The 21699-nt window shown below is 55.9% G+C and overlaps 1 protein-coding gene across 1 annotated transcript; it reads right to left on the bottom strand.

Moving 5' to 3' along the window:
- Positions 1-833: 833 nt before the first annotated feature.
- EDA2R (ectodysplasin A2 receptor) lies at positions 834-13983 on the bottom strand. The gene is made up of 9 exons (XM_030967961.1): positions 13823-13983; positions 8910-9018; positions 8097-8275; positions 7289-7374; positions 6974-7138; positions 6349-6495; positions 5737-6206; positions 5454-5502; positions 834-5076 (listed from the first exon to the last, which is right to left on the bottom strand). The coding sequence occupies exons 2-9, from the start codon at positions 8994-8996 to the stop codon at positions 4781-4783; spliced, it is 1479 nt and encodes a 492-aa protein (XP_030823821.1). The 5' UTR covers positions 8997-9018; positions 13823-13983; the 3' UTR covers positions 834-4780.
- Between the last annotated feature and the right edge of the window lie 7716 nt (positions 13984-21699).

Here is a 21699-nt window from a genome sequence, read left to right as displayed (position 1 = left end):
CACTGGGAACACCTGGGCTGCACCATGAACAGCCCCTGTGACAGCAGCTCCAGGCACACACACCCTGCTCAGAAAAGGCTTCTTTGGAAACCGGGGATGCTGAGCACCTCCACCTCTGCCACGGCTTTGTGTTTGGTGGTGGATGAGTGGTTCTTGTGGGCCCTGACTGCAGAGGCTGTGCTGTCCATAGCTGTGGTGTGACAGAGGCAGCCAGGGCTGCAGACACAGCGCTGCATGGGGATCCTCACAGGCAGCATGAGCTGCAGCACTGCAAGCACTCAGGGAGCCTGCCAGAGTTTGGACAAATATCACAGCTTTAATTAGAACAGAAAACAGCCTTGATGCTAATCATTATTTTAAACATACCAGTAGAAGGGCATGAATAGGCTTAACGAGCTCTGTAATTACCAAGGTTAAACAGCAGCTGCTCCTCAGGGAAGCTTTGGGAATGGGAGTTCCTTGGGCATCACTGAGGGGTCTCTGCTCTCCCTGACCATGCAGTAAACCACACCTGAGACTTGGCCACTCTGGAGAACATGAAACCCACGGAAAAACTAAAGCTGATGCTCTGGTGGGGGCAGGCACAGAACCACAGCCACCCCCACCCAGCACCACCACTGCATCCCCCCCTGCCCCTTCCCACTCTGGGGCTGGGCTGATGCCCTCGGCTGCTGCAGCATCTCTGAGCAGCCCTGCCTGCCCTGCCAGACAGGGCCAGCCCCCTTCCAGCCCCCCTGGCCCCTCAGCATCAGCCCCCAGCAGCAGGTGGGCAGGGGGCCCCCAGCCATGCTGAGAGAAATCAAAACTCACCAAGCGTCACCGTGTCTGGCTCCAAAATTTATTGAACTACAAACACACATCACTCAAGAGCACCAGGTCTGGAGGAATGTGAGGGACCAACTCCCTTCCACTAACAGGGGGCAGGAGCTTCAGCTTCTGCCTGATTTGAATACAGACAAACACCCCAAACCCAACAGAAATAATGCTACAGCAGAATTACAACGGTAATGGCACAGAATTTACAAAAATATAAATAACCTATTCGTAACCTTAAAGAAAAATAACATCTACCATAAAAAACAACACATATTCCCTTGGGTAAACCATGGCTACAGAAATGTAGTGATTTGTTTTTTTGAAAAGCACCAGAGTCTGAAGAATTAAATAATCCAACATGGAGGGGGTATCTCCCCCCAACACTTGCAGACTCTTCCAAGAAGTGTGCCCAGATCAGTAACACCAAGTCTTCTTCAGTATTGCTATTTCTGTAAAAGCACATTGGAGGGAGAGCTCTCATGAGCCCCTTGTTCAGGAACAGCACCCGAGGGATGTTCACCAATTGTTCACCAGAATAAACACTTTAACAACAGTGAAGTATGTGCCTATTTTAAGTCTATGCTTAAGAGCTTCCCAGAACAGGGCTAGATTTAAACTTATCATACAAATTCCTCTGCAAATCAGACTTCCAGGCAGGACTGGTGTGGAAACCAATCACTTGTAAAAAAATAACCCCACTGCACTGGAGTGTTTCCACTGTTCAGTCCTAGCTCAAGTTTGCACAGATATCAGAGTTATTTGATTTCTTTCACCTCTCTGTGAGCCATGCCAGCTTGGCACAAATGGCTTCCTGAGGCTGTGACGTGAGATCCAGCACTACAGGAATTTCCCTACCTTAGATTCTATGTGCTATGTTGAAAATACTATTAAAAAGCAAAAGTCAAGTATCAAGTCCATTGGTTCCCCAGTGAAGCAGTTCCCTGCTCAGGGATCACTGTTGTTCTGATGTCTGAGTCACAGCATCTCCCTGTTTTCTAGGCTCTCATGGTTCCCTGAGGGCTCTGGCTGGGCTCGAGGCAGCCTGGCCAGGTGGTCTTAGGGTGGGCTAAAGGCTACCTGTTGAACTTTTGGCCCTTGTAAACACAGCTGGTTTACAGCTGAAGGAAGGCGCCTGCCACGAGCACAGTGAGAGTGGGGAGCAGCCTTTGGCTGGGAGCTGGGGGAGCCTCCCTGCTGAAAAGCCACGTCCTGCAGGGCTCCTGTGCAGTGTCCAGCCCTGCTGGAGCACCAGCCAGTGAGACTTGCACTGACACCACAGGTGAGGCTCTGAGGGGGAACCCAGAACACTTCAAACACACATAAAACCAGTCCCTGCCAGCCTGTGCTGAGGCAGCACACCCTGTGGCACAGCCAGGGCCTGAGGGGCAGCACCAGCAGGGCAGGAGCTGTGGCATGGCACACAGCCTGTGTGGCATGGCCCATACCCACACCCAGCACAGCACCCTCGAGGCAGGGGTGAGTTTTGAGTACAAGTAATATTGCTCAGACATCAAACAACTGAAAAGTAAGTTTACCTTAAAAGCTATGAGGTTGATTTCTTTATAAAAAGTGAGAAAAACCCCTTAACAAATGAACTAAATCCTCACTTCATTTGCTTGGCCCAGAGCCCCACTCTGGCACACCAATGGAGCTGCCCAGCATGTGAAGAGATTTGCAGCATACACCTGTGACACATCCCCATGATCCAGAGTTTTAATTTACCAGCCCTTCCTGCCCATGTCCTGCTCCTGACAGGAGCAGGCTGGCTCTGCCATCCTGCCTGGCTGCCACTGCTCTGTGCACTCCAAGTGACCAAAACGCTGGTGACACAGAGCACACAGGACAAGCTGCCAGTCCAGTTCCAACTTCAAAGCCAGGGCCAGCAAACTGAGCTGCAGGGAGGCTCTTACTCAGAGGCAGTGGGTGAAGTTCTTTTCCTTCCCGCTGGAAGTGACTATGTCCACAGAGGGATTAAATATTTATTGGATTTTGTGAGGTGATTCAACCCAGCACTCTCCCTGCCACAGAAAAGCCTCCAACAGGAAATCCCTGGCCCCAGGCTGTGTGTGCTATAGCAACACTCCCTAACAGTCCAAGAGTGCAGCAAGAGTCTGACTAATCCTGGCCCCACATGGCTCAAAGTTCAACGCTGTAGGTCTTGGGGAGCAAAGAGCAATAAAACGACCTTGACTGTGGAAGAAACAAGCAGTGAGGGAAAGTGCCAGGTCCAGCTCCAACTGCCCATGCCTTTGTTTGTCTGAGCACATCCTGGGTGTGCTCAAGCCCCAACATCTTTAAACAGGGAAAGAAAACACCAGCAGCTATTGCTCCCTGGGGTGTGGGGGAGATCTGCCTTCCTAGAGGGGCATCTGCTTCTTTGAGGTACCGTGGTCAGATAAAGGAGAATTCTGTGGGGTCTGGGAGGGGGCAGCAGGCAGTGGGGTAACAGTGCCACTTGCTGGTGACCACCACACCACCAGCTCGTGCTGAGACCCCGGTGACAGGCAGGACAGCAGAGAGCAGCCCCAGCCGCGCAGTGAGGGACAAAGCAAGTGCCACCAGCTCAGCCCCAGCGATGCTGTCTGCCAGTCTCAGGACAGCCGGGGTGACACCACATCACAGAACACCCTGAGTTGGAAGGGACCACAAAGATCACAGAGTTTAACTCTGAAGTGAATGGCCCACAGAGGGATTGAGCCCTCAGCCCTGGTGTTACCAGCAGCAGCTCTGCTGGGAGCTGAGCCACAGCCACAGCCACAGCCCCGCTGGCAGCTGTCCTGCCCGTGACCCCTCTGTGAGCCCGGCCACCCCCACACTGCTCTGCCCCGCTCAGGAACGTGTCCTGCAGCCCCCACTGCTGTCCAGGGCCACCAGCACAGCCCCATGGCCAGGGCACACCGGGAACAGCCCAGCTGCCTGCAGCCCCCAGGCTCAGGCACAGCGCAGGGTGACAGCAAGACCATGGCAAGTCATGACAAATCCCCCAGGATGAAATACCAAGCAGAAGGGTGCTCCCCCTTCCCAGTAGCAACTCCCAGGAATGAGAAATCAGGCCATTTTTAGGCAGGAAAATAAAAAGAAAAATGTTATTTTAAAAGAGGAGGAGCTTCTGGAGGAGCTCCTGCTGTGGCTGGCGCAGGAACATCACCGCTGCCTGTGACCACAGGCACAGCTTCAGCCTCAGCTGCCACCCACAGGGCAGTGTCCCTGCCCCTGAGACCCTGTGCCACCACAGGCAGTTTGTGAAGCCTTGGAGGCAATGGGCAGTGAACAGCCACGGGGCTGGGGTGAGCCAGCACCTGCCCATGGCCAGCAGCCACAGCCCAACGAGGGCTTACATCAGCTCATCACGAGAGTCAGCCTGAAACTCGTGCCAGGATGCTACACTGCACCACCAACGGGCACGAGAGGAAGGTGCCAGGGTGGCACAGAGGGACAAAGGCTGGAGCCTGGCACATCAGCCATGGTCAGGTCCTCTGCCAAGGAAATCGCAGCACAGAGGAAGAGAAGCAACTGAAAAGTAAACTGAGAAAGTGGCAACTGGCACCCAGGAAAGCAGAGCACGGGCCAGAGGAGGGATGGGAAAGCTGGAATGGAAGGGAGGAGATGGCTGGGCTCATAGGAGGGCACTGCCCATGGACACCGAGCCCCATGGCTGAGGAACCCCATGGCAACAGTGGGGCAGAACAGGGCTCACTGCAGAGCCAGAGCACCACAGTATGGGCAGCACAGCAACCAACAGGGAAGGGTGTCACAGCTAGAGAAAAAACAGCCTCTGGAGGGGCCTGAGCAAGGAAAAGGCACAGCTGTGCTTCCTGAGCCCCTGTGCAGAGACGCCCCTTCATGTCCACTCCATAACGCAAAAACCATCTCTGTGTCCTCCTGCCACGCACCCCAGGGAGGTTCTGTGCCTGCAGGCCGGTGGGGCAGCAGTGCCTGGAGCTCCTCTGTCCCTGGGTGTGCCCTAGCGCTGGCGGTCGGGCGCGGGGCTCAGCGTGAAGTGGTCGCAGAGCAGGAGGAGGGCGTCGAAGCGCTGGAGCCGCTGCAGCGCCCGCGCCAGCAGCGGGACGGTGACCACAGCTCCTGCAGAGGTGAAGTGTGCCACCAGCTGCTCAAAGCCCGAGATCCGCCCCAGCAGCTGCGGCATCAGCCCCAGCTCCAGAGCCACGTGGCTGAAGTTCTTCACACCGCTCAAGGAAGGGTCCAACAGGAAGGCCAGAGACTGCACCAAGGAATGGGGCAGCTCTGCTATGGGGAGACCTGGGGATGGCAACACAGCAAAGGTGGGTTAGGACACATCCTAGGCAAACAGGAAAAGGGAAAAGAGAACAGCCTCCAGCCTCGGGCCCTGCTGAGCAGGTGAAAGGCCATCCTGCCAGGGCAGGGATCTCCTCCAACATCACTTTTAGAGCTCAGCAACATGGAGCTGGCTCAGTCCTGGCAAAGCTGGTGACTGGTGATAGCTGGGCCACCTGCCCACAGGCCACTCAAGGCAGCATCACAGAAAATATACCCTGTGGACCAAAAGCCACAAGTCAGGTGAGTCCCTGGTGGGCTTCTGGAGGAGCTCCCTTCCAAGAACCTGCCTCTGATATGCCCGTACTTGGAGCACAAAGGTGAGACTGAAGGTCACTTACCACCAGCCGTGCTGCTGATCTGAGTCACCAGGCTCTGGGCATCATCCACCTGGCAAGACAAAGACCCCAAGGTTGGTGGCAGTCGGCTGAGAACAGCAAAGCCTGGCTCTGCTCCCAGGGCTTACACAGGGACTCAGGGAATGGTGCTTCTTCTCCCGCCTTACCACCCCATATTAACACAACTCAGCCCATATTCCTACCCCTATGTCGAGCCCAGCCTCTGTGCCTGAGCCTTGGGCAACTGGCAGCAGTTCTGAGGAGTGGTAAGGCAGGAGGAACTCACCGGCTGCTCCCCAGGTGGGATTTCAGCTGTGGGCAGGTGATGAGCCCTCTCCTGCACCCCAGCACTGCTCTCTGCTGGAATCCTCTCCACAGCCCGGCCGGCGGCGTCCTCCAGCTGCCCACCACCCACAAATTCCACCTGGCTGGAGAACTTCTGGAGGTCCAGCTCAGTGCACTCCACGGGTGCATGGGGCCACTTGTGCTGCATCTCGGAGGCGCAGGAGGAGAGGGGGACCAGGGCCTCCACCGTGCCCTGCCTGGGGGTGGGGGGCAGCAGGACCCCCTCCAGGCAGTCACCGTGGCCTGAGGCCCGGATCAGGGGCTGGCTTTCCAGGAGGCTCCTGCCCAGCTGGGCCTTGGAGGCAGTGCTGGCTGCAATGGCTGGGGGCAAGTCCATCTCTGGCTGGAGAGAGGGCAGCTGGAGACCCACGGCTTCCCCATCAGAAATGAACTTCACTGCTTCCACGGGGCCTGGAACCAGAAACCAGCACTCATCAGTGAAGCTCGGCATCCAGCTCCATCCCTCCTGCCTCAGGGCATCTCATCCTGGGACCGTGTGAGCTGGAGCCTAGCAGCACCCTCCTTCCCCCAGGGAAAGAACGAGAGCAGGTACCTTCTGCCTGCCTGTAGCAAGGGCTCAAATTCTTCACACCCAGGCAGCAGGGTCCGGACATCTGCTCCTCACACAGGAACCTGCCAGGTGCTGCTGCAGTTGGGAACGTTGCTCGCTGGCCCGAGAAGTTCTGAGTCCTCAGGAAGACTTGGAGGGTAGAGGAGAAACAGCCTGAGCAAAGGCTTGGCTCGCTTCCCTAGCATGTCCTCAGCCCTGTGGTATGTCTGCCAGTGAGGAGCTGGGAGCCCAGCAGCTCCCTGGCATGCTGCTGGATGCCATCCTGCCCCAACCCTGGCCACCACACCTACAGCCCTCTTCATTCTGCAGAAAAGAGCCACCCAAGCAGAAAAATCTCAGAAGGGAGGATTGCCAGCTCTGACTGTGAAATGGCCTCCTCCTCCTCCCGATGGCCCTAAGAAGGAGGGAGGCTCCTCTGTGTCACTGAGCAGGTAAAGCACACACAGAGAGAGGCCCTGCAGGCATGAGAAGCACGATGAGGTGTCTATTCTGTATGAGCTGAGGAACAGCTGGGTCACTGTGCTGTGAATTCAGCAATGCTCTGCACAGCAAGAAGGGGCCACGGGCACAGGTGAGTGGCACAGCAGGGATGAGAGCACCAACTCACCTCTCTGGCACTGGCTTTTCCAGAATCGCTTGCAGTAGATGATGGAAAGTGCCAGCAGCACCAGGACAATGATGACCAGGGCACTGCTGGTCAGTGCAAGAAGGGCTGTGTCCTGTGGTGGTACAGTAGGGACAGCGACCTTCACCAGGTTTGTTCTGGAGCGACCTGCAAACATCATCATCAAACTCCGAGGCTTGGACCACCCCTTCCCTGCCCATCCCTCATCACATGCCATGGCCGTGCCTCCTCCAGCAGGGCTGTGGCTCCCCTGTGCCCAGGTCACCTGCCCTGACCCCAGCACGGTGGGACACCTACACTGTGGCTCGGAGGACGGCGTCTGCTTGGTGCAGGGAATGCACTCCCACTCCAGCTGCCCGCTGATCCGCGCCTTCCTGTAGAACCTGGAACACAGCACACAGGCTCAGCTCAGCCTGGCCCCCTGGGCTGCCACCACCCTGCCGTGCAGCCAGCTGTGCCACCCACCCCACAGCACAGGGGACAGCTATCCTGCACTCCTGCCTGGCTGGCAACGGGAGCAACAGGGCTCTCATCGCTGGCTGGAGCCACACCACACCTACTTGCTCATGTCTAGACATTTGTCAAGAAGCAACATCTGTCCAACAGCCCCCCCTGCCCGCCCCCACCATGTCTGCTGAACTGGATTTTAATGGTTAATGGCTCCCTGCAGGGCTGGAAACAGCCCAGCTACAGCTCTGAGAAGAGACTCATACACTGGAGCTGGCCAGTGGGTGCCTGCAGCACAGGCTGTCTGTGTGCAGCCATTTCATTTCAGTAACCCTTTAAACCCCCTCTTTGGGGACTACTAACCACAGTGGTCTACAACACTTCACCTTCCAGGGCTCAGCCACCCTGGTGTCTACAGAACAATGAGAGTCTGGAAGTTTTCTTTCACAGCTCGTTTACGTGAGCCTCGAGGTTTCCTTCTCTGGAGCTACAACAGGACCCTCCAGAGGGCTCTGACTTCCACGCCATTAGCAGCATCCTCACAGAGACACCACTGCGTCACCAGGCTCCTCTTAGGTGCCATGTGGGACCATGGGTGGCCCCCCGTGCCCAGCCCCTCCCTGCCTGCCCCAGGTGTGGCTGTGCTGGCCCTGCTCACCCCGGCAGGCACTCCCCGCAGACGGCATCGGCCGTGGCTGTGCAGTTGGACTTCTGCAGGCGGTTGATGAGGGCACAGGACAGGCAGGGCTTGCAGCCGTGGTGGCCCCAGCGGTCCTTGAACTTCCTGGGAGGGCAGGCCACGCACTGCGCGTCCCCGCCGCTGCCATCGCCGCAGTCCTGCAAGGGGCAGGGTGGGGACACGTGGTGAGGGGCTCCAAGCGGTACTGAGGGAAACAGCGTCCCTTCTTTGGGGGCAAAGGGCCGCCGTTCATGTGGGGTCCTCAGAACCCAGGTGAGAGCAGCCAGCGCCAGTGCAGCTCCCAGGTGACACTCAGGGACCCCATCTGCTCCCAGCTGGGGCCCACCGGTGTGCTCTGGGTGCTGGAAAGCACCAGCAGCACCACCAGGTGAACCCTGCTGCCTCCCACCAACCCAAGCCTCCCACCAACCCAAGCCCCCCACCACTGAGACCCCCTGGAGCAGTGTCCTGCTGGCACCCACCCAGGTGCAGCCCAGCCACGCAGTGTGACCTTGCTTGGGGCTACAGCCCAGAGGAAATTTAGATTTCCACCAGCAAAAAAGGAAATCAGGTTGTTCCCTGTGCTGCCTTAAATCCCTCATCACTCCTGCTTCCATTGTCTCACCCTTCTAACTGGGCAAGTGAAACAATCCACCACTCCATCCTACCAAGTCTCAGCTCTTCCCAACATGCTGGGACCTAAGATCACCCTTCTGAAGGGAGGCTGGCAGAGGATTAACCCAGCCGTGCCACCCATGATGATTTCTGCTCCTTACAGACAAGTCAATTTACCTTGGAAAGCTCCTGCCCGGGCATGCACTTCCTGCAGGGGACACATTTCTTCTGGTCATCCAGGTACTCACTCTCTTGGCAGGCCATTGTGCTGAAGAGGAGAGGGGAGCTTGGGGACGAGAGGAAGAGAAGGCAGAGGGATCAGAGCCAGCCCTAACACATTTGGGATGAGCAGTGTGCCCATCTCTGGGTAGACATCTCCACCTGGCCAGGACAGCAGCCAGCACTGCTGAGCACTGTGGGAGGGACTTGGGCAGGAGGTAACTCCTGGTTCCTTCCACATGGCTCCATCAGTCCCAGGCTGGTCCTGGGCTGCCCCATTCTGCTGTCATCTCACAGCCTCACAATGCAGCAAATGAAATTTCAGTCACAGCATTGAAGTGTGGCCACTAACTGCTCAGGTCACCAGTGGATTCTGCCAGCCCCAGCCGTGGCTCTGGGTACCAGAGACAATCAGGAGAGAGCTTGGCCCCAGCAAAGGCTCAGCCAAGCCCCAGCTTCAGGATCCAGCAGCCCACCTCTGGCCAACGAGGCTGCATTGGTGTGACAGCACCAAATGCTGGTGGCTGTGTCCCTGACAGAACAGGACACAGTGCCCCACACACACCCTGCACACACAACAGAAAGGGACACACACACATCCCAACAGAATGGAGAACACAGACACAGACAGACAGACACACAGACAGACAGACAGACAGACACCCCTGTGGCCCTGCTGCTCCCCCCCGGAGCTGTGCAGTCTCTCAGGCTCTTGCTCCATGCACGTTTCATCTCTGCATGGTGTCATTCACAGCAAACTCAGAGGAGCAGCACAACAAGCTCCAACCTCCCTCTGACACACCCTCCAGAGCCCTCCTGAGGTGCATTAATGGCTCAGCAGAAGATAACAACAGAACCAGCCCAGGACCAGCATCTCAATCAGAGCAAGCAATTCAGACTGAAGCTGCAAAACGGAGCAATTTATTTGGAGTTTTTGGGCTGCCTGATTATTTCTGCAGATTCTAGAGGGGTTCTTCCCATGATGACAGACAGGGAATAAAATCCACTTTCACTAGACCAATCCCCACTTTGCTTTTCCTATTACCTCGTGCAGAAAATCAGGAGAGAAACTGTTCAACCTGCCTTGGGAGCAAGTTCTCCACACCCACCAGGAATAGTGAACACATTTTGGAGGACACCAGCCTGAACAGCCTAGAGAACCAGAGCTGTCCTCTGAGAGGGAAGCTTGGCCAGATGTCTGGCCCCTGCAAGGCTCTTGCAGCAGAGGGGGGGATCATCTACAGGGCCCCCAGCACCTCCTGCCACAGCTCCTTCCCCTCCCACAGCAGCATTCCTCTGCAGGCTTTTTCTGCCTAATCCCACCACTCCCTTGCCGGTGCCTTTTGGAAGAGGACACTTGGCCGGGCTCCCCCGGCTCTGGAGGGCCGGGATTCATGGGAGATGAGGTCTGCCCAGACGAGCACAGAGCATGAGTCACCCTCCCTCACGCAGCTCCTGCTCACAGCACATGGGCTGATGCAGGATCAGCAGCCAAGTCCATGGGGACAGGCCAGCAGGGGCTGAAGGGACTCGGGAGGGGCATGGGCACAGCTTGTAACTAGCATAAAGGCTCCTGACACCACTGAATAAAAGAAGATTTGTCACCATCTCAGAAGGTGGTGATTCCACTGTCTCTGCCTCAAGCACGGGGTTGGGTGTCAGGGTTCAGCTACAGGTTGAATACAGGAGGGAAAATAAAAAGTGAGGAGCCAGGTCCCAGATGAATGACACACAGCTCCTCTGGGGGGCTGGCACACCGGGCAGGGGTCACACAACTGATCCAGGAGCCCAGCATGCCAGGGGCATGGAGTTTGGGTCAGGATTTTGCTCCTAATAACAGCACAAGATGAATGAAACAGAATTGCAGGCCACAGGAAAGGAACCCTGACACCAGAGTAGGGAGAGCAAGGGGCTGGTGCTGGTTTTTACCCCCTCTCCAAAGTGCTGTAATGCAAGGAAAAGAGCACTGGTGGAAAAAAACTCAACAAAACAAAAAACCCCAAACCAGCAGGGTTTTTGGTAAAACTGTGCTGTGAACACAACTTTGCCACTTTTTCTCATATATTTACAGAATTTCCCAGCCTTTCAAAGGGCCTGCAGCTGAGAGAATGCCCTCAAAGCCCCCTCCCCACAAGAACCCGGTTTAGAGCAGTTGGCCAAATACAGAAAGTTACACAGGCCAAAGGAATCCTGTGTCAGAGCTGCTCCAAGCACAAGGACCTCTGCCAGGATGATGGAATCACTCAAGATGGAGCAGACAGCCAGACCCAACGTGCCAGCAGGATACTGGGCACAGGGCAGGTCTGCTGCTGCTCGAGTGTGACAATACAGGGAACCAACAGTGGTAGAGTATCAGGCATGAAATTCAGAGCTGGGGCACCTTTGTAATTCTTATTTCAACACCACCAGACCCAAGACATTTGATTTGTACATGGAGGACACATCTAAACCACCTGGTGCTGCTCTGGTATGGCAGCAACCTTGGATCACCTAATGCTCAACTGAAACAACTGGAAAAGCCAAGGAAAAGCCAAAACCAACAATTCCCACCACCTCTTCGGGAACCACATGGAGTCTCCCTGACACTTCCAGGGCTGCACATTTTATCTGCCACGGGGGAATATAAAGGTGACACAGTAACAATGAGTATTCATGGGGCACAGTATCAACGTACTTAGAGGTTGAGGGGAAAACGAACCTCCTGCCATCAGTCCCAGATGTATGAGTTATACTTGAAAACATCTCTAATTTGTTAGGGAACTCTTTTATTGCCTTAAAGAGACATCCTGCCTGAGCAGGAGAGCAGAATGGGCTCCCCACTGCATCAGCCTTTAAGATACCAAAGCCATGAGCTGCTGAATGAGTTTCACTGCATGAGATGAAATGGTTCCAGCAGAGCCACAGCATGAACTGCAGTTCATCCACCCTGTGACAGCACTACAGCTCAGCCATTGTCTTTTCTCTGTGAAAGTGTAATTTTCAAAAAAAAAATAAAATTAGACTATATTGGAATCCAATCTATTTCTTTTGTGTGCAGCTACAGGATTCTGGGAGGAAAACAAGGGTGAGGAAAATAATAAGTGAAAAGGAACAAAATGAAAGCAATCAGTGAAACCTTCAGCGCTGCTGATTCTCCCCATCTGCCCAGCAAGGACTGGGGCAGGGGGAGCTGGCAGGGGTGCAGGCAGGTCAGGAGGAGATGGGTGTGCGGGCTGCTTCCCCTCTCAGCCATGGACCCTGAGCCCTCCAGCCTTGGGGCTCTGCTTGCCTGGGACAGGAGGTGCCCAGACCCACCCTCAGGGGCTCAGACACCCACCCAGCAGTGGCTCTTCCACATCACCACGTGAGCCAGCACACACATTACAGGAGATCTCTACTCTGCTGCAGGACTGACTGGCACAGTCAGGCAGCACCATGCCTCAGGATGAGACACTTGTATACACTGGAACCTAAGAACAAAGAGCTGAAATCCTAAATAAGAGCTGCAAGTGAAAAGCAGGGGGGAAAAAAATGCTATCTGGAAAATATGAGTGCATGCCTCATGGCTGGCCACAGTCAGCTCCAGTCTCCTGCTCAGCCATTCCCCCACTCTGGTCCAGGCAGTGTCTCCTCATCTCCCTGTGCTACAAACAATGCTGCGAGAACCTCGACAACAGCGAGACTCCTCTGGGAAAAAGGGCTTCGCACAGAAGGAAAAAAGGTGGAATCTGAGGCTTTCCACGTGGCTGGGAAATCAACAAGTTTCCCAAACTGGAGATTCCACACACACAACTGCCCACTAATTGTTTTATCCGGAGTGGCTGGGGACCTGTGTTTGCTTTAAGCGAAAGCACCGTGGCTGGGGTGGGGAGGAAGTGCTCCGGGCTGCTCTCACCCCTCTTCAGCGCACAGCAGGAGTCCCCAGGGCACAATGCCCACTTTCCAGTGATTTGCCAAGTTAGGGCTGCCCCACCTTGGAAACTCACACGCTGCCTTTCCAGGTATCTCAAGTAACACCTCCAAAGCTGCTATCAATTTGAATAAAACTTTGGTTTTCCATCTGTTTTTTTGCCCACATTTAATTCTTAGTAACTTTCACTATCTTCCGGCAATAATCAGAGAACAACTGTAGCCGTGAAAGCTCTCGGGGACCATGGAGTTCAACTGTTCCCCCAGCGCTAACCCACGTCCCCAAGTGCCACATCCTCGCGTCCATTAGATCTCCCCAAACGGTGACTTCCCCCCTCCCTGTGGCGGGGCATGAATTTTTTTGGGGGAAAAACTTGTTCCTAATACACAACCTAAACCTCCCGACCCCCGCATCTGGCAGCTGCTCCTTTCTGGAAAAACAGCCGAGGCGAGACGGGACGGGACGGCTGCGGGGGCAGCGCGCTGCGCCCACGCGGGTGCCGGCCGTGGGCGCGCCCCGGCCCGGCCCAGCTCGGCCCGGCCCAGCTCGGCCCGGCCCGGCCCAGCTCGCCCACCGCCCCCGCAGCCCGGCCAGACCCCGCCGGCGCCCCCCGCCGCCCGCTCGGGAAGGCGGCAGCGCGCCGGGATTTGCCCGGGCACGTCCCGGCCAGGGGCTCCGCCGCGGCACGGCCGCCCCGCATCGCCCTCCCCGCATCCCCCGGGACCGCGGCGCCGGGCTCCGCATCTCCCGCTCCCCGCACCCCTCGGGCCGGTACCGCCCGGCACCGCCGGCGTTCAGCGGTGATCACGGAACCGGCTACAGCCCACGTGTACCGCTGCCGCTGCGCTGCCGGGAGCGGAACCCGCCGCAGGTCCCGCCGGTCCCACCGACCCCGCAACCGCCTCCGCCCGGCGGTGACACCGGCACCGGGGAGGGTCGGGACCGCCGAGCGGGCGGGCAGGTGCGCGACCCCTCGGATTACCTGTCTCGGTGCTAGCAGCACGGCACGGACCGGACCGGGACCCGCAGGGCGGCGGGGCCACGAGAGACGGCGCGGATGCGGAGCCGGAGCGGCACCGCACCGGCAGTGACTCGGCGGCCCCGCGTGGAACGGAGCGGGTCGGAGCCCGTCCCGTCCCGGGCACCGGGAGTGCCCCGCGCCCCGCCCCGCAGCTCCATTGGCGGCGGCGCCGCCGGGGCGGGGCCATGCCGGGGAGCGGCGCCGGCGGGGGGCGGCCGGGGAGCGGCACCGGCACCGGGCCGGGGGGCGGCGGGGCCCGAGCTCCGCGCCGGGGGGAGTCTGGGCACAGCCGCGCCGGCGTGTCCCGCTGTCACCGGCCGGCGTGTGACACTAGAGACCCCCGGGCTTGCAGGACCTTGTTCCGAAGACCCGAGGTTGTCCGGCGCCTCAGGTGCGGGCTGGAGGCTGAAGGAGCCAGGGCCCGGCCGTGGGGGAGCACCAGGAAGGAATAAACTCCCGAGTTCCGAGTGCCACGCACAGTGTGTGTACCATGTGTACTTTGTGCAGTGTGTGTATGGTTTGTGTGGGCAGCACACACCGGGCACGGCCAGCCCCAGAGTAGAGGGCTTCTCCCAGGATCAGCATTCGCATCTCCCAGGATCAGCATTCGCATCTCCCAGGATCAGCATTCACATCTCCCAGCACTTGCCGTGACTCACCCGCGGTCTCTGGGTAGCTCTGGGGAGCCGCAGAGTTATCCCAGGAGTGCCGTGCAATGACCGACTCTTACCACAGCGTGAACCAAACTGGCGTGTGGAACTGAACCTCCTTGTGCAGGGGCAGTTCAATTTCCCAGTGACGGCCCTTAGTGCTCGCCCTTCAGTGCGCTGTGCCCGAACTGCTGCCCATCAGTCCTGACCCAGACCCACGACAGGACCTTCCTGCCCTCCCGCTGCCTTCCCAGCCTCCGGGAGGGACAGGATGGGCACTCAGTGCTGCTCATTTCTGTGCCCTGGGCCGTACTGGTTGCTGTGCCAGGATGAGTACCTGAACCATGTTTGGGTTTAAACCTGTTATTTTGGGGAATGGTCCCCATTTCTCTCTCTTTCCTTTCAAACTTCAGGCGCAGTCATTCCAGCCAATGCCTTTTGAGAACTCTCCTCAGCTGCCCACTGCCACTGTGGAGCAGCTTCAGACTGTCAAGTTGGAATAATTGAAAGGATTTATTGAAATAAAGGATTTAATGAAATTCTGTTGAGCAGTCAACTTCACAAAATTATCATGGCTGGAAAAGGCCTTTAAGAGCATCGAGTCCAAAAGTTAACCCAGTATGCACCATGTTCACCACCAAACAATGCCCCCAGGTGCCACCCCACGCTCCTTTTGAACACCTCCAGGGAAGGTGATTCCATCAGTGCCTTGGACAACCTGTGCCTGGCCACTTTTCTGGGAAGTTTTTCCTCATATCCAACCTGAACCTCCCCTGGTGCAACTTGGGGCTGTTTCCTCTCATCCTGTCGCGATTCCCTGGGAGCAGAGCCCGACCCCCCCGGCTGTCCCCTCCTGTCAGGAGCTGTGCACAGCCACAAGGTCCCCCCTGAGCCTCCTTTTCTCCAGGCTGAGCCCCCACAGCGGGACCTGCTCCCTCTCCCTGTCCCTCCCTAACCGGTGGCGTTTCTCACGCGGTGTTCCAGCCGGTCGCTGCCGCCAGCTCGCAGCGAGGGGAGCGCGGAGGAGCCGCTCGGGGCGGGGGGGGGATGACTTGGATGACTTCAGCGCTCGCACGGGCGGGCGGCTCAGCGGGGCCGCGCCTGATGCAATCGCCCCATTGCATCACCCGCGGCACGGGGCGGTCCGTGGGGGCACGGAAACACCCGCGGGAGCTGTCCCAGAGCGGTGCCGCCGCCGAGCGCTGTCCCGTCGGCAGAGGTCACCGGCGGGATGGGCTCTGCTGGGAGCCGATCGCAGCCGGGAAGGATTCGCCGGCAGCGCGCCCGGCTCTGGTAGCTTATGGTGGTTAGTGGTTGGTTAGTGATAGTTTGTGGTTAGTTAGTGGTAATTAGTGGTTTGTAGTTGGTTAGTGGTGGTTAGTGGTGGTCCTCACTGAGGTCCTGTGCAGCCACGCTACTCCGACCAGCCTGAGCCCACCAGCTCTGGGTCTGAGACCAAACCAGGCAGTCCAGCCTAATCCCAGTTCCTGTCTGTTGGGCTGGATGTACTGAGGTGGATTATTTCCCAGCTCAATCAGCAGCCACAGCCAGGAGAACATCTGGGAGAGCTGCTAACCCAGATGCAGGGATGGCTGTGTCAGGTAGAGTGCTGCACAGCCGGCAGGTCTGGGTGTGGTTTGCAGGCTGAGGCCCTAGAGATGCGAGCTTCAGCTTACAGAACCGTGTTCTCAGGTGTCTGGTGCTGTGATCATCCGATATGCTCAGGGTCACGTTGTCTCCGTTCAGTTGTAACTGTGCTGCATAATTAACGGAATTAGTGCATCGAGAGTTAGCAAAAGCAGGAATTCTGAAGCAGAGACCAGTTTTACAGGGTTTTTTTACATACTGGAGCATTCACAACACTAGAGGGCACCGAGACCAGGCAGGAATCAGCTGGGGAGGCGAAGCAGATTGTGAGCACCCCTGCACCCGGACATACGGGCACACGGACACGTGGACACACGGACACAGAAACACGCTGCATTGGCACAGGAGGATCATCCCCCTCACACACGACGTGGTGCACAAGCCAGTCTCCCCGGAGTGTTTTTCCACGGCATCCTGCAGGGCTGAATCCCGGGTGTTTCCGTGGGCAGGCAGGCACGGGCAGGACACGGGGCATCCCCGCAGGAGCCGCGGGAAGGGACGGGCCAGCGCCGCTCCAGCGTTTTCCCAGAGGGGAATTGTTGTGGTTTTGCGCTGCCAGAGGAATGAAGAGCTCGGGATCGCTGTTGAGCAACTCGGTTGGTATCTCTCGGGCTTCTGCAGAGGCTGCTCTGGTCTGGTGTCAGCAGAGGGCACTGGGAGATCGCCGGTAGCCTGCCCGAGCCGAGGAGCATCAGCAGCTCCCCAAGCTTCGTGTACGAAGGTCACAGATCCAGTTGTGCCTTGTCCTTTTCTCTCCTTCTGCTGTTGAACCCAGTCTCTCTCCTCTCCTCTCCTCTCCTCTCCTCTCCTCTCCTCTCCTCTCCTCTCCTCTCCTCTCCTCTCCTCTCCTCTCCTCTCCTCTCCTCTCCTCTCCTCTCCTCTCCTCTCCTCTCCTCTCCTCTCCTCTCCTCTCCTCTCCCTCTCCTCTCCTCTCCTCTCCTCTCCTCTCCCTCTCCTCTCCTCCTCCCCTCCCTCTCCCCTCCCCTCCCCTCCCTCCCCTCCCCCCCTCCCTCCTCTCCTCTCCCCTCCTCTCCCTCCCTCCCCTCCCCCTCCCCTCCCCTCCCTCCCTCTCCTCCCCTCCCCTCCCCTCCCTCCTCTCCCCTCCCTTCCCCTCCCTCCCTCCCCTCCCCTCCCTCCCCTCCCCTCCTCTCCCTCCTCTCCCCTCCCTCCCTCCTCTCCCCTCCTCTCCCCTCCTCTCCCTCTCCTCTCCTCTCCTCTCCTCTCCTCTCCTCTCCTCTCCTCTCCGATGCAGCTCCTGTGATGTGGCCAGCACACACACAATCCATCCAAGATGAATCCAGCCCTAAATGTGTGTGTACATCCTCTGCCAGACCTGCATCTGGGATCAGGAATTGGGTTGAAACCCAGCAATGCAGGAGCAAACTGCTGCCTGAAGTATGTCCTCAGGATTTAATGCAAATCAACTGTTCTCACCCACCTGGCAGCAGCTATGGCTGTGGCACAGTTATGGCATTATTGCACAACTAAATAACATTTCAGCCTTTGCCCAATGAATCTTGCAGAGAACAGTTTCAGGAGGGCAGCCACAGCATGAAGGCAGCTGCAATCAGGGTGATTTTTCAATGCACCATGATCTCTGTGCAATCTTTTGCTCTCACCTGTCCCCACAGCTTCATTCTGTGCAATCAATCATATTTTTGAATTGATTTTTCAAGCTTACTTTCAAATCCTTGCAGAGCTCTGACCTTGCATCCTAATGTTGACCTATGGGAAGTAAGAAAAGCAGATTTTTTTTTTTCCCACTGAAAAAATTCTGATCAGAAAAAGTTGCTCATGGCACACACAGCATCTTGACCTGAAGGACACTTTCCAACCTGGTGTGAGAGGAAGCCTGTAGTTACCTCCCACCTATCTCCATATTTATAGCCTTCATTTACGGCTGGGTTATTGTTTGGTGGCCTTTTGTCTTTCCTTGGCAGTGGCAATGACTTTTTCTGCTGTGTTATAAACGAGCAGCCATGTCCACGAGCCTGTTCCAGGTCATTTTCACAGCACAGTGATCACGGGCACAGGGCAGGCAGCTCCAGCACTGCCAGCCTGGGACGTGGGGCTGCAGAGGCAGAAACTGCTTAGAGAGGGGCCCAGGCCATCATTCCTCTCGGTGCACACCATGGAGGAAGCTGTCATTGTGTCCGTCTGCTCTGAAGGACCCAGTGCTCTCACAGCTTCAAATATTTCTTGGCCCAAGCTCTTGGAGTGCCCAGGAAAGTTGCTCACAAATCCAGGCATTGTCACTCTTTGGTGTGTTTCTTCCTAGGCTCATTTTCTTTTGGAAGACAAAAGCAAACCAGATTACTTTTTTCCCTCCTGCCTCCAGCATCTTCCTTGTCTAACTTTGATCTGAACTCTTTGGACAGAAGTTTTCCTTCTTTGCTCACCTCAGCTTTTCCAAATCCCCTGTTTTCTCCAGAGGGGGAGGTCTGTCCATGGGCAAGCACAAGCCCAAAAACTCCCCAGAGCAGGGAGACTTGTGAGGCCCAGCTCAGCAGAGCCCTGTGGGCAGCGTGAGGTGTTTCTGATGAGCAGTGTGAGCAGCGTGAGGAGTTTCTGATGAGCCCACAGACCCCTCGTGCCTGGTTTGTTCCTCAGGCTGGAGGGGAGGGCTGTCCACAACTGTTTGTGCCACACTGGGCTCTGCTGGAGCAGGAGGAGACTGAGGACAAAGCCATCACCTCATTCCTTACAGCCTGCTCTGCCCTTGGCTCTCTCGATCTTTTTTGAGACAAGTAGCAAATAAAGCCACAGTGAAAACAAACTATCACAGATTTATGACTTCAGGTCATAAAAGTTAGATGGTTCTTTTGTAGCTGCTCGCTCACTTGCAACATTCCTGGCTCCGGGGCGAAGGTAGAAGCAGGTAATAAACACAGAATTGCTCTCCTGATGGGGGACCCCCTCTGGTCTGGGGAGAGATCCCTCCCAGACGGGACCCAGCAGAGTCCTTCGAGCAGCTGGTGAATGTCCCTTGACTCTGGCTCAGCTTCAACTCAAGATTTCCCAGCTTGGTTTGACCCTGGGCACCAAGTGAGTCCCAGCAGGGAATCACTGTGTGATCCTGCTCTGGCAATGGACCCTCCTGAGCCCTCTCTGTAAAACCCCATGGCAGGAGGAGCCAGCCCTGATCAGGCTCCTGTCCAAGGAGAAGCATTCCCAGGAATCACAGTCTGCATTTTGAGTCAAGGAAAAGCAGACAGTCCTTTCTGGTCAGTCCCAGCTGTTACCCTAGCTAGTTATGATTTCCCCTGACTCACAGACCTATTTAGGCTGGAAAATACCTTTAAGGTCATCAAGTCTAACCATGACCCCAGTGCTCACACACACAATATCACCCTAGATTGTGTCAGGGTTCAGTTCCAGCTGCCTTCTGCTGAGAGCAGGGAAGCTTGGATTTAAAAATAAGGCTCTTCTGCAAAATAAGAAACCAACAAAAAAAAAAATCCTTCCTAGAAGGTCTTAACTGAAAGTATCCTTTTTCCTTTGCCCTGTCCTGCCTGCCACAGCAGCGAGTACGTGTGAAAGCAAAGGATGTTTTATTCAGGGGAAAGCAGCAATTCCCTGTGTGTACAGCCAGTAACTCCCCTCCATCACTCTGTGGAGTTTGACACTGTTTCCCCAGCTGTCACCATCATCTGCCATGAATTATCTCTCTCACATCACATTAAATATCACTCTTTCTTACATTCCCTTTCCACTACTGATTTTCTTGTAGGAAAAATCTCTTTGCTCAGAGGGTGTACCTGGATTGCCTGCAGGATGAACTGCTCTCTCTGTACAAGTCCCTTACTCTGACACCCATGGAGGTGTCCAACACCCACTGCCCTTTCCTCTCAGGGGCAAGATGTTGTGAATGCCAGTGAAGGTTTGCTTCTCCTTTGAATTTCTGTTCTTCAGCTGAGCAGAAAGCACCTTCCCTTAAATCCTCTTCCCAAAACACTCTGGCCATGAGACAGCTGTACAATACCACAGTTACAAAAAGAAAAGTGATTTTCAGCTGCATTCACAAGCTAATTTAAAAAAAAAAATCAATCTTGTTTAGGATAATCCAGAATGGGGAGTCTGAGACACTTGTGGTTTATATTTAATGAGCAGATCCTTTTGGCTCACCAGAGGCAAGTTTGAACCTGACTACATCAGTTCCCTTTTACAGGAAAGTGTTACTGACCCAAGTAGGGGCTTTGCAATGGATGGTCCAGGCCCAGGTTTCTGGCTGTGCATTCAGATCACCTGCCTTCATATTCAGCCTATTTCCCTCTCACTTGCATGTTCTAATCTCCACCTTGTAGCCAAAACAAATTAAATCGATAAATAGAACTTGACCCACGCATTCTGTTATTGGTATGTTTCCTTTTTGAAGAAGAGATAAGTGAAAACATAGAACAAATTATGCAGATAAGTATCAGAGAAGTCAAAGCTAATCCTATCTCAGCACGTTCATGTGAATGACTGGCACAGAATGCACTCCTGGTGGACTGGGCCAGCAAACTTGCGCACGAGTTTCTGTCCCTTTTTCTTCTTCTCCACTTCCTCCTTAGACACAGAATCACAACAGCCTTGATGAACAGCACTCTGAGATCACAGTCCAGCTGCTCCCCAGCACTGACAAGGCCACCACTGTCCCATGTCCCCAGGTGCCACATCCAGGAGCCTGTTCAATCCCTCTGGGGATGGGGACTCCAGCACTGCCCTGGGCAGCTGTGCCAGGGCTGGACAGTCCTTGCTGGGAAGAAATGCTCCCAGTATCCAACCTAAACTTCCCCTGGTGCAATTTGAAGCTGTTTTCCCTTGTCCTGTTGCCTGGGAAAAGAGAACTGACCCCACCTGGGCACAGCCTCCTGCCAGGGAGCTCCTGAGCCTCCTTTTCTCCAGGCTGAGCATCCCCAGCCCCCTCAGCCACTCCCCAGCAGACCCGTGCTCTTCCTCCCTGTTCCCTCACGGACTTGGCTGATTTTTCACAGAAAATGTTTCACATCAACATTTCTAGGTTGATCAGGAATTTTGTTTTTATCCCTTCAGAGGAACATGTGCCTGAACTCCGTGACTGGCTGCACCTGTGAAATCCCAGGGAAGCAAACAAAGTCTGGCTTCAGTGGAGCTCATCGTGGGGACCACAGCTGAGGGATCACCTTGTGGCCTGGATGACAACAAAGGGAAACTCACCAAGCGTGGAGAGGGGTTGATAGCACCACTGATAGCAGAGTGATAACAACATCAGCAAACAGCCCAGCCAGCTGGAGCAGGGTGTCTTGGAGGGGCCCATTCCTCTGCAGACACTGCATCCCAAAGTGTCAGGGAGCTTTAACCTCCCCAGGTCTCAGAATCAAGTGGGTGTCACCTGCTTCAGTCAGGTGCCCTCTTCCCATGGAACAAAGGCTCTCATTGTCTGGGTAAAGGCTGATTCCTGTGGGCCAGGGCACTGAGGCATGCTGCTGGCCTTTTCTAAGAGAGGATGTGGAACTTGGGTTCTCACTGGGCTGGGTGTGTCTTAGTGACTAAAGCAATTGATAAACCCCTTGGCGTCCA

Source organism: Camarhynchus parvulus, chromosome 4A (assembly GCF_901933205.1).
Source record: "Camarhynchus parvulus chromosome 4A, STF_HiC, whole genome shotgun sequence".
Taxonomy (NCBI): Eukaryota; Metazoa; Chordata; class Aves; order Passeriformes; family Thraupidae; genus Camarhynchus; species Camarhynchus parvulus.
Note: the sequence above shows the minus strand (reverse complement) of the source record. Positions and strands in the feature narration are given on the sequence as shown.